This window comes from Apaloderma vittatum, unplaced genomic scaffold (genome assembly GCF_000703405.1).
Source record: "Apaloderma vittatum isolate BGI_N311 unplaced genomic scaffold, ASM70340v1 scaffold18866, whole genome shotgun sequence".
In the NCBI taxonomy this organism is placed as follows: domain Eukaryota; kingdom Metazoa; phylum Chordata; class Aves; order Trogoniformes; family Trogonidae; genus Apaloderma; species Apaloderma vittatum.
Window position 1 is genome coordinate 1 of NW_009723559.1, and position 11,801 is coordinate 11,801.

Below are 11,801 nucleotides of genomic sequence, written 5' to 3' on the forward strand. Positions count from 1 at the left end.
TCCCTTCCAATCCTCAACATTCTGTGATTCTATGAAGCGCTGACATTGCAAATAACATGGGCTGGGCTTGTGGAGAAAACGAGCCTTTCTTGCTCCGCCTTGATCGCATCCGATCAGATCCAGTCCAGCAGCAGAAATCCAATTTGCAGCCGTTATTTCTAGCAGAGAACGTACTGACAGCCTCAGTTAAAATACCTCTAGGCACCTCGCAAGCCAGAATAAAGTCTGTGGTAATGTGCAGAAGTTAGGGGGCATTGCATTACGCTGTCCTAATAGCTGAGCCAAAGAAATCTTCTTTTCAGGGGGCTGCGTTTGAGGAGAAGTTAACTGGTCAGTGATGCAGAAGAGGAGAAAGGCTTCAGAGAAGATCTACTTTGCCTGGGCTCTTTTTCTGCTTGCAGTGACCCAACCAGGCCCTCCTGTTCTGTCTTTCCAGATCATTGTGGAAGAGGCGAAAGAGATATGGCGCAACATGAAGAACCTGGACGGAGATGTAGAGAAGAAATACAAGATAACTTCTGATGGTAAGAGAGTACAGATGTCAGATGCCTTCAGATAAAGAGCTATAGGATAAAAATAAGCGAATTCGTACTTCATTCCTCTGGCTGGGTACCAGGAATAAGCACCAAAAAGTTCAAAATTCCCGTTCTCCTGCCAGTAGCTTGCCAGGGAGCTCAAAACAGACCTGAAGGCTGAAAGTTTGTTCATTCTTTCTGTTTGGCCTCAGAAAATGGTGGAACTATTCATGTGTGTGTGATTGGCAGCAGAATTGTAGAAATAACAGGTGAGACTGTGGGTGAGCGAGTGCTAACGGCGAGGATTTGTTCTTCCTTTCCTCTTGCTTCTCGATCTAGTGGAAGATGTCCCTGCTCACTGCAGGGGGGGTGGACTAGATGGCATTTAAAGGTCCCTTCCAACCCAAACCATTCTGTGATTCTTGGCATGTGTGCAGGTAGCGCCAAAGGTAGCTCGTGCAGGGGGAAAACCACCTTTCTCGTAGTCTTCTTTGTGCATTTAGAATTTTGGAGTCATCAGCAAAGCTGCCTTCTTCCAGTGCAGTCAGGTAGTTTTGAAGGTGATTTTGGTTTTTCGGGGTTTTTTTAATCCTTCTTGTAGCCAAGGGAGACAACATCTGGGAGCACTAGAGATGTCCTGACCAAATGTCATGCAAATCCCAAGCAAGAAGTAGGGCCAGAAACATTTTTTTTTTTTTTTTAAAAGGGACTGGTTTTAGAGATCATGGTGTTTTATGATGAGAAAAATACCATCTCACTGACCTGCCTTGTTCTTTCTCTCAGGATATTTGAAACTTTGGCAGCTCAGCAAGCCTCAGCTCTCCGGATATGATGCCATTTTTGTCGACGAAGCGCAGGACTGCACTCCAGGTCAGTGGTGAGAAGAGACAAAGTTGCAGCCTTCCTGAGCGCTTCCCGGAGGGGGTTGTTCATTTGCTCAGGGTTTGTGAGAAGTAGCACAATTTAAAAAATAATTCTGCCCCTCAGCTGTAACATCATAACTGACCCTTTGCTTGGTCCCAGAGCCTTACAGATTCAGTAAGGCAGCTTGTAAGCAGGCTGCAAGGGTACATCTGCATCAGCTTGAGAGGCAGCTTTCAGATTTTTGGGGCATCCAGATGTGCCACCCAGACCCTTTGGCTGTTGCTTTGCTGCTGACAGAGAAAAACAGAACACCAGCATAGCCGAGGACGTGGTTTATTCCAAGAGTGGTGACACGTTAAATGGTTCAGCTGTCAGAACAGCAGAGCTGCTCGAGCCCACCCTGGCTCTGGATGCAAGCCCTGCCCATTCCTTCCGCCACTCTGGGATTCCTGACTCCCGTAGTGTTCACCAGGGATGGATGCTGGGTTTCTGCTGGGCTCACAAGTGTAGGATTAAGATGCCGTGCGGGGGCAGCCCAGGAAAAAATACCATCAGGCTGAAGTAGGAGGATGTTCATCGAGCTCCCACTCAGCTACGTGCTTCTCTTTGCTCGCCCCCAACCTGTTGTCTCCAGCAGCCGTGTTGATCCCTTTCTAATTGCCTCGTCATCAGGCAAGAGATCTTGCCTCTGTACAGGCAAAAGAGAGATTGGACAGTTTGCTCTTGGTGTATGAGCAGGCTCCCCCTTAATGCTCCCACGTTTTCCTGCAGCCATCGTGGATATCGTGCTGTCGCAGACATGTGGCGTAATCCTCGTAGGAGACCCTCACCAGCAGATCTACACCTTCCGAGGCGCTGTCAACACCCTCTACATGGTGCCTCACACCCACGTCTACTACCTCACCCAGGTAAGGTGAAGGTCTGCTGCTCTCCTTCCCTGGGCAGATCCTTAATGCGGTGGGAAATGTTTCAACATCGTTTTTCAGAAGGCATCCAACAGCCAGACTTCTGGAGTTTGTCACCGCAGAGCGTTCTCATTGCCTGGATCAGTGGCGCGCTGTGCTGTTCACACGCTGCGCTGCCAGAGCTCCTTTGTGGAGTGAGCCCATCGCTAGGAAAGCCGAGTGGTTTGAGAAATGAGTACTGGGGTAGAAACCTTAGTATATGGTGTATTTCAAGGAGATCCCCTCTTTTCTGGGTTAGTTCTCTGCTCCAGCTGAGTGGGCAAGGGCAGAATTCCTCCTCGCTCATATTGCCAGTCAGTTACAGTAGCGAGTCCTGTGCTGAGAGATGAAGGAGTTAGGAGCAAGAAGATTAATTTTGTTCTGGTGGTGACCTCCTTGAAATAAAACCTCATTGATTAGTGAGGATGTATTTTCTGGCTGGACACACAACCTGTTTTTCTGGCGCTCTATCAACTTCAGCATTGCCACCTCTGTCCCACCAGCATCCCTTTATCCCTGATATCTCCTGTCCTATTTGTCTGCCAAGGGCATAATGTTCATGAGCAGCTTCATCTGGTCTGAGTTTGCCCTGAAAGAGGGTTTGGGCTACCTAACCTGCTGCTGTGCCAACAGAAAGCTCACCCTGATGGGTTTTTTTGGCCTGATTAGCCACACAGCTACACAATTCTCATAGCTAATAGAAGAGAGGACCTATTCCTTTGGGAATTTTGAGTTTTTTTGAGTAACAAGGTTTTCTGCTTCTCCCTGCTGGTGGAGACATCATGCTCAGCCGGGAACTGGTGGGTTTTAATCATGGTGTTAGCAAATCTTCATCAGGGCTTTGACTTCACGATGTTTTGACTCCAGATCTACAAGTTAGGAAACCATAAGGAGCAACTCCCAGCCCTGCTCTCCTGCCTCAGCCTATCACCTCTCCAGCAGCCCAGCGAAGCGAGGGGCCTGGCTCCTTTCTCCCCGCTTCTAGTCCCTGCCCTGCTTGCAGGACAGCTGTGCCACGTCGCATTAACTTCCTGGGAAACAAGTCTTGGTGGTGGCAGCTGCTGAAGCAGAAAGGTTGGAATCAACGTTTTGCCCTGTACAGTGGTCACATCTCACAGCACGGTCCCTATTGCCTCAGGTGTAAGAGTGACCAGGATTTCTAGGAATAGTTTGGTGGCATTTGGGTACTTTTCCTAAGAGAAATGGTGTCCGGAAGATTGGTGGGAATTGTAGAGTTCCACATATAGCAATATTTTCATAGGTTCTAACAAGTTCTTCTCCTTTTTCCTGCTGTTTCCTTCATTTTTTCTGTGTAGAGTTTCAGATTTGGCCCTGAAATAGCTTACGTTGGAGCGACCATTCTGGATGTCTGCAAGAGGGTCAGGAATAAGACCTTAGTGGGAGCAATATTGTCATAGGTTCTAACAAGTTCTCCTTTTTCCTGCTGTTTCCTTCATTTTTTCTGTGTAGAGTTTCAGATTTGGCCCTGAAATAGCTTACGTTGGAGCGACCATTCTGGATGTCTGCAAGAGGGTCAGGAATAAGACCTTAGTGGGTGGAAACCAAAACGGTAAGTCATGTCGGTGTGTCTGTCAGTTCGGTGACTGGGAGTTACAGAGCTCCTGCATAATAAACAAAACACATCCGGATTAATCCTGGTTTATGAAGATCTTTGGATTTAGAGATTGGCTTTCTAAGTGCTCTGGCTAAACTGGGAATTTCTTCGTGCAGGTGATGTGAGAGGCAGCATGGGAGGGAAGATAGCAATCTTATCGCGAAGCAATTTCAGCGTGTTCGAGGACGCTGTGAAACTCACTGGAAGAGGGAGACCGATTAAAATACACGTGATTGGGGTAAGGGGAGATTGCCAACGTGTCTTTTACGTCCCCGAGCCAGTCAGCGCTTGAAGCAGCGACACATGTGGCTTGAAATAGGTGCTGTCTGCAGCATTCAGCTTTAAAAGTAATATTCCAGGAGAATAGCAGCAATCTGTTGTGGCTGAGGAAGAGTATTTGCAAGTATTTGCGCTGGATGGAGTGCTTCCAGCTGCCTTTGCCAGCAGTGGCACAGTGTCCCTGCCTTAGGGAAATAAAAATCAGCTTTAATTTGCAAGCTGAGTGTAAAAAGCAGCAAAAGGCAGTTGGCTGTGCCCCAAGAAAATAAACGTTTTTCAAGCTTTCTTGAGAGGTGAAGGCAGTGGTTGAGGCTGAAGGTGGCCTTTGGGCTTCTGGATGTCACAGAGGGCTGTGCTGTGGTCATTTCTAATTTCCAGCCCTGCGATAATCTGGTGCCTCTCTCAATACATGCAAGGTAAGTTGGTGCACCAGCCTTTTTTGTGAGGATTTGCAGCAATCCCGAATGTTTAGCCCTCGAGGGAGCAGCAGTTCTGGGGTTTGCACTGAGTTTTCATTTGCAGAGAAGCACCCACATATCTGAGGAAGGAGAATGTGCGTGTGTGCACGCCTGCAGGAATTCCCAGGCTTGGATTGCGGGGAGTTTTTGATAAGGCTCCACCTTTCAGCCTCAGAGGAACCGAGTCGTCGATACCTGTGGTTTAATTTCAGATCTTGTTCTGCACCCAGTAAATGTAAAAGCTCAAAGAGAATGAAGGGTTATCTTAGTGCTGAATATGTTTGAGGATGGTCTTCTGAATTTTAGGCTGATATTTTAAGTTCTGGATCTTTTTCTCACCGGAAAGCTGCGTATCACAAGGCAGTGAGCGTTCAAACTGGCTGCCCACTATAGAGATCCTCATCTGCTTTTAGAGTTTGGAATAAGTCTAAATGCAGCCTGATGCTTCTTTTGATGGAGCAAAACAAACCAGTAACCACTGGGCCCTGGTAGCTTTTCAAGAAACTCGAGGCAGCGCCTTTACTCCTGTACGTTAAAATAAACTTTCATTCGTTTTAGGGGCTCGCCCGTTTTGGCCTGAGCAAGATTTATGATATTTGGAAACTCAGTCTACCCACGGATGAACGGAAAAAAGGTGAGTACAACCATCCTCACCCTTCTCGCCGTGCGTGATCCTCCCTGTGACCCAGAGGATTTAGTTTTTGCTGCGGTGATGGAAAACGACACGCTTCTTGGTGGTTTATTTTACATTTCCTTACGCAGTTACCTGTTGAAAACTGACTTCTCAATGGTAGTGACCTGGGCTTTGCTGTTTTGGCTGCTTTGGTGGCTGGTGTTAGCACCAGAAATGCCAAAATTGTGGGACCCATGTCATGCATGACCCAGCTTTCTTCTGTCATGCCTTGTCTTGAGCACAAGAGCCCAGTAAACTCATACACTGGGATTTTTTTGTTTACCGTCTGTTTTCTCCTCTGACATCATTGTTCATTTGTCTTAAGCTTTTCCTGGTTTGTTTTGTTTTTTAAACCTGGTGCATTAAATCCTCTATCACGTGGTTTCTTTTTGCTAGTGGATATGAGCGAGGAAATAAGTCAATCATTCAAAATGTCTTGGCAGCAGCTGGCAAGTGTTGTTATATAAGAACAGAAACAAAGAGCTTCCTGAACTGCTTCAAGTGATTGATTATCTGGGTGTGTTGTTACTGGTTTTTTGTAAAGTGAGCTTCCAGGAAAACTCCTTGCCCTCTGAGGAAAAAGAGAATAATGCAGGTTGGAAAGGCCCTGGAGCTGTGTCTGCCCTGAGCTCCTGCTCCAGCAGCTCTGAGGTCATATCCCAGTCTTTTCAGACGGCTCAGAGTCTTTTCCTTTCAGTTTCCAAATATCTCTGGGGACGAAGGTCGTGCAAATTTTGCAGGACACATGCACGAGAAAGGAGTGAGCTTGGTGACTGCCTGCCAGCTGCTCTCTCTCTGAGCTCCCTAAACTTCCACACCCTTGGTAGTGCACCAGCGCTCCGTCTCAAAGCGGTGCTCTTTTGTGAAACTACCCACTCTGAGGAGAGCCTTGAGTTTTGAAGGTGTTCCCTGTCAGTAAAGAGAAAAGCCTGAGCATAAGCCACCCATCACATCCCAAGCCCCCGCATCCCACTGCCCCACCCTTCCCTTCCCTAATCCTCTGAAATTTGCTTAGAATGAAGAAATGCCGTTATATGCGGCCGTCGAATAAACTCGTGTCATCTGCCGCTTTCTTCTTCAGCAAACCTCGTTATAAATGACTCCTTCATCAGAAAATGGGAGGAAACTCAGGGCTACTTTGGTTTAAAGGAATACGCGCAGCGCATCGATGACAAAGACCTGGAAGTGAAGATTGCGATCGTGGAGAAGCACAAAGAGCGGATCCCTGAGCTGGTGCAGAAGATTGAGAGCAGCCACGTGTCACGAGAAGACCTGGCAGGTAAAGCTAAGCTGTGTCTTGGACAGAGGAGTGAATTCGGGTCTGTCTGTCAATCCAGCTTCCGTGGTGAATCCACCTTGTTCAGCAAAATGACTAAGTTTAGAGCGAGTCGGTCTTTTAGAGGGAAAGGGAGTTGAAAAGCAGCTTTTGGGGTGTATGTGGAGTTCAGTGCGACAAATTGCCACCAGAAGATCATTTAATGTGACTTTGCTAGAAGGAAATAAACCTTCGGACACAGTGTTTCATACAGTTGGAAAGCCCGAGGACTTTTTCCTGCTTTTTGGGGATTCCTGTAGGAGTTGCCCTGCAGCTTGCTGACTAAAATGTGGGGAGGCAACAAAGCAATTGAGTGAAATAATCATCAAATAAAGAGTGTTCCTGTTTGGGAGTTGGGGCTGGCGCTCAGGCAGCTTCAGCAGCCTGGATTCCTGGTAGAGTTGCTTTTCTTCTGATTTGTGTTTGGGGAGAACTGCAGTCAGAATGAAATCAGAACTTGGAGTGAAATGATTTCATTGGGCTGGGCACGTTGTGAAATTAAAAATTACCATTATCACTGTAATGACTCATCTTTTTCTTTTTTTTCTTTTCTTCCCCCTCTCGTTGCCGACATGCACTGGTTACAGATTACCTCGTAGGTACCGTCCACCAAGCCAAAGGCCTGGAGTTTGACACAGTGCTGATTGCAGATGACTTTGCCAAAGTGCCATGTCCCAGTGACAGTTCCCAGAGAAGAACTAACTTCAGTATCGGTAAGGGAACAGCTCTGCTTGGTGCCTGTCCTGATCCCAAAGTGGGAAAGCGGAGCTCGTCCTGCGAGCTCGTGCTTCTTGGTCGTGCCAAGTGCTACCGGCTGCCCAAGTCATTATTGATCTTGTCGCCTTCACAGCGACGTAGGGGCAGGGGAATATCCCTGCAGTTTAGCTCGTAGCTGTTTAGCAAAAGAGAAAGACCAACTCCACACTTGGGAAAGACACTGCTTTGGTGCCCCAGTTCACTCTTTGGGAGAGCTGGTCTTTCCCCACTGAGCTTGCAGAGGGAATCTAGAGACTGAGAAACTCCTCCAGTGCCAAGTCTGTGCTTGGGAGGTGGGAAAACACGTGGCAATGAGCCGTTTCTGCCTTTCACACAGAACCACAGAGTGTTCGGGGTTGGAAGGGACCTCAAAAGATCATCTAGTCCAAACCCCCTGCCAGAGCAGGATCACCCAGAGTAGGTCACACAGGAACAGGTCCAGGCAGGTTTTGAATGTCTCCAGAGAAGGAGACTCCACACCCTCTCTGGGAGGAAGGTGGAAGGAAGTGGGAGCTCTTGGTGGTGGCAGGAACCGCACGGCAAATGCAGGAGGGTGCTGCTCTGCAAGTTCCTGCTCTCGCAGAGCAGCACTGAGTGTCCTTCCAGAAGTAGAAGTTGAAGCACTGGAAGAATGGCAGAGCCATTCATTCTTCCTCTCTCAAGCTATTGATGGTCTTTCCTCCAGGCATGTACCCTGAGGACGAATGGAACCTGCTCTATGTCGCAGTGACACGCGCCAAGAAGTATTTGCTACTGTCAAAGTCCCTGGAAAACCTTTTGGTGTTGGCTGGGGTAAGTGAAACTTTGCCAATGTAAACAAATCCTCAAGCACGGCACTTTAGGGCCCCGATACCTGCACTTCATCACAGGCTGCGACAAAACAAGTCTTCATCACACACCATCTGGCTGTGCACTCCTGCCTGCGAGCCACAGCAGTTCCTCAGCTGATGTGGGAGTGCTCCGGAGGCCGAGCGGGCGATGGCCGGGGAGGGCAAACTCCAGGCACGCTGGTGTCTCCTTAGCATTTGGAGTCTCAGTGCAGCTCTGCAAAGTGGTGACATCTCAGTTGGGATGGGCTGCTGCCAGTTTTAAAAAGGTGCCGAGAGAGGCAGCACCCTCATAAAATCTGCTCATCTCTGTTTATTATGTTTGGAGAGAGGGGACATGTGGTAGAGGAGAGTAAAAGAGGATTTTCCTAAGATGCACTCTGATCCTGAGATTCGTCCTGAGCATGGACTATGCCCTGGCTTGTGCTGGCATAGACCAGAGTAGCCGAGATCCCTCTTTTCCATTCGTTCACGCTACTCTGCACTGGGATTTCAGTAGCGAAACACAAGGTTATAGCTTTTTTTATTCCACAGTCCTTGCATTCAGGTGTTGTCTTCCACAGATATTGATTTCTTGTCTCAGTGTGAGCACGTACAGTCCCTGTTCTCTGTCTGCAGGCGTTGCCAGCTCTTACTTCACTTCCTTCCTCAGCAGCTGCTGCTGGCTTCTGCTTGGTTTTTGTTGTCACCAGAGGTTTGGGTTTTTTCATGGATTTTTTTCATTTGTTATTTTCTTAATGAGAGCAAACATAATTTTGCAAGTCACTTCCCAGGGAGTTAAAATGTGAAGCAACCTCTTTCAGTATCTCAGCTTAACAGCCGTTGTTCCCTTTTTTTTTCCTCCCTTGTTTCTCAGGAGCGTTTCCTTCGGGTAGAGCTGATGACCGAGGCTGTGAAGAACGAGACCACCCGCACTTGTTCTGCACCACAGTGTACGAAAACTCTGCAGTCCAGCTCCAGGCTGGTGGTGAAGAAGCTCCCTTTGACTCATGTACGTCCCCTGCCTGAGCTCTTGAGATGATGTTTCTGAATCGGGAGTCTTCACGAGCCGCTCGGGTCGCTGACAGGGCAGCTGTGATCATTCCGAGCTGTTGCACCGGGGAGGCGTGACCTCGGTGCTAAGCTTTAGTAGAAGCGAGCAGGGAATGTCCCGTAGCTGGATCTCCTGCCCACAGCTCCCCAGCCCTTTGTTTCTACTCACAACCCTGATTCATAACTGGGGGTGACTGGGTGTTGCAGTTCCCACAGACCCACTCAAGGCTTAACCAGTCTAACCTCAGACTAATCATGGTCTCAGGTTGGGGCCACTTTGGGGGTTTTGTGTCAGATCCCAGATCTCACTCTCAGAGCCCCTGCCGAGGCCACAGGTTAGCAGAGCACCACTCACCCCACTTGGGTCCATATTTGGCTGTGATCCTGCCTCCTGGCTCCGGGAGAGATCCTTGCTCGAGGGTGCCGTGAAGGCCACGCTTCCTTAGCGAGCATGAGGGAAGTCAGTGGAGCTCCACGTCCAGGACGAGAGAGAGCAGATGGCTCCAAACCATCAGCAAGGACCACAAGCACTAAGAAAGGCAAAGCCTTGTTCTTCAGCAGCTGTTAAACAACCAGTCCAGCTATTAAACAACCAGTCCCTTGCAGGAGATGCTTTGGGCACATCGTTGTTCTCTTCCCTGACTGGGAGGGAGGTTGGAAGCAAGAGGTTATAGAATCCTTGAATGTGTTAGGTTGGAAGGGACCTTAGAGATCATCTAATCCACCCCCTGCCATGGGCAGGGACGCCCTGAACCAGCCCAGGTTGCTCACGGCCTCATCCAACCTGGCCTTGAACATCTCCAGGGAGGGGGCAGCCACAGCCTCTCTGGGCAATCTAGTCCAGAGTCTGGGCACCCTCGCACTCAACAATTTCTTTCCCAGATCCAACCTAAACCCCTTCTCCTTCAATTTAAACCCATTTCCAGCCTTGAAGGCTGTGTTCCTCCAGCCTTCCTCTTAGATCTCCTCCTCTCTTTCCCCCTGCAGAGCAATGGCAGCAGGGATGCGGGTGGCTACCTTTGCCACGATTGCACGCGGCAGCGCTTCGGCCCTCTGACGCTGCTCACGTTTGTCCCAGTGCTTCAGGAACAGCCCGGCAAGCTCTGAGGAAGGTCTCCAGCTCCCCAGAGCCTTGGCTGCAGCCCCGAGTGCAGCACGAAGCCAATTGTCACTCACCAGCTCCAAAATCATTTGGACGCTGGAGTGAGGCTTTTGGACCAACTCCAAGAGGAACCCTCCAGGCTTTCCGCCAGGAGGTGTGGGACCTTTTCTCCACCTGCCTTGCTCTCCAAGAGCTGGTCAGCGTGGCCTGCGCTGCATCACTGCACAGAAGAATATGCAGTTTGTAAACTGTGTCGGACAAGACGGCTTTTTTTTTTAATTATTATTTTTGAGACGCTGGAGTGAGGCTTTTGGACCAACTCCAAGAGGAACCCTCCAGGCTTTCCGCCGGGAGGTGTGGGACCTTTTCTCCACCTGCCTTGCTCTCCAAGAGCTGGTCAGCGTGGCCTGCGCTGCATCACTGCACAGAAGAATATGCAGTTTGTAAACTGTGTCGGACAAGACGGCTTTTTTTTTTAATTATTATTTTTGAGCATTACCCCTCCGTTACCTCTGTCACTGGGCAATCACCTCCAGTGACCAAACTGCTCTATCATGTCATGACTCAGTGAAATCCCTCCCACTGCAAGAAGAGAAAATACAACACTGGAAAGTACCCAGAGAAACACTTTCTTTCTAGGAAATGAACTTTCACTATCAGCTCTGAGAGTAAGTCATTAATGTTTCGCAGCTGAATTATTTTCTCTATTTGCACCCCAGGGGTTTCCCCAGGCTCTGTTTCCCTTCTCCCTGCAACAAACCATAAGGGAAGAAGAGAGCGACAGGTTTCAGTCTAACTCAGAGACAAACTGGAGAATGTTTTTAATCCTGAAATTAAATTTGCACACAAAAAACCAACAACCAGCCTTAATGCTTTCTTTTTTTCTCTTCTGTTAAGAAGTCGTCTTGGGTCGCATTTATTTCCCAGCTGTCGCAGTAGCAGTGGTGCAAGCAGCAAGGTGCTTTTGTGAAAAGAGTGGTGATTTACAGTCTCCGTTTGAAGATAACCATGGCTCTGTTGTACCAGAGCCTGCGTCACGTGGAGATCAAAAGCGAAATCAATTTCAGGAGCTGGGATATGTGCCCGGAGCGGTGAGCTCTGCCTGCGGGAAGGAAGCTTGTGTGTCCTATTCATTTCCACAATTATTCATGGAATGGCAGCAGCCCCAGTGGCTTTCCTTTCACTTTCGAAGCACTGACTCCGGAAAGGCTTCCCCTGTTCTGCTCACCTAAACGCGGGCAGGAGCTCACCCGAGACTCGGATGTAACCGCAAAGGTTGGCAGATGAATTCTGAAAACCCTTTTGCCACCCAGCTGAGCCGAAGGACTGATGGCACCGCTCCACCGTCACCCTTTGCATCCAGACCATGGTCCTACCAGTGGCCGGCGAGGTCGACTTGGCCCCAACCCGGCTCCCGTCTG

At 48.9% G+C, this 11,801-nt stretch overlaps 1 protein-coding gene across 1 annotated transcript; it reads left to right on the plus strand.

Annotated features, from left to right (window-relative positions):
* Positions 1 to 436: 436 nt before the first annotated feature.
* LOC104276024 (F-box only protein 18-like) lies at positions 437 to 10,385 on the plus strand (the record flags this gene model as incomplete). The annotated part of the gene is made up of 11 exons (XM_009872171.1): positions 437 to 524; positions 1,299 to 1,385; positions 2,151 to 2,287; positions 3,794 to 3,893; positions 4,055 to 4,176; positions 5,234 to 5,309; positions 6,430 to 6,627; positions 7,251 to 7,376; positions 8,105 to 8,211; positions 9,103 to 9,237; positions 10,266 to 10,385. Coding segments are annotated over 11 exons (1,296 nt in total), but the record flags the coding sequence as incomplete, so codon positions are not given.
* Positions 10,386 to 11,801: the final 1,416 nt, after the last annotated feature.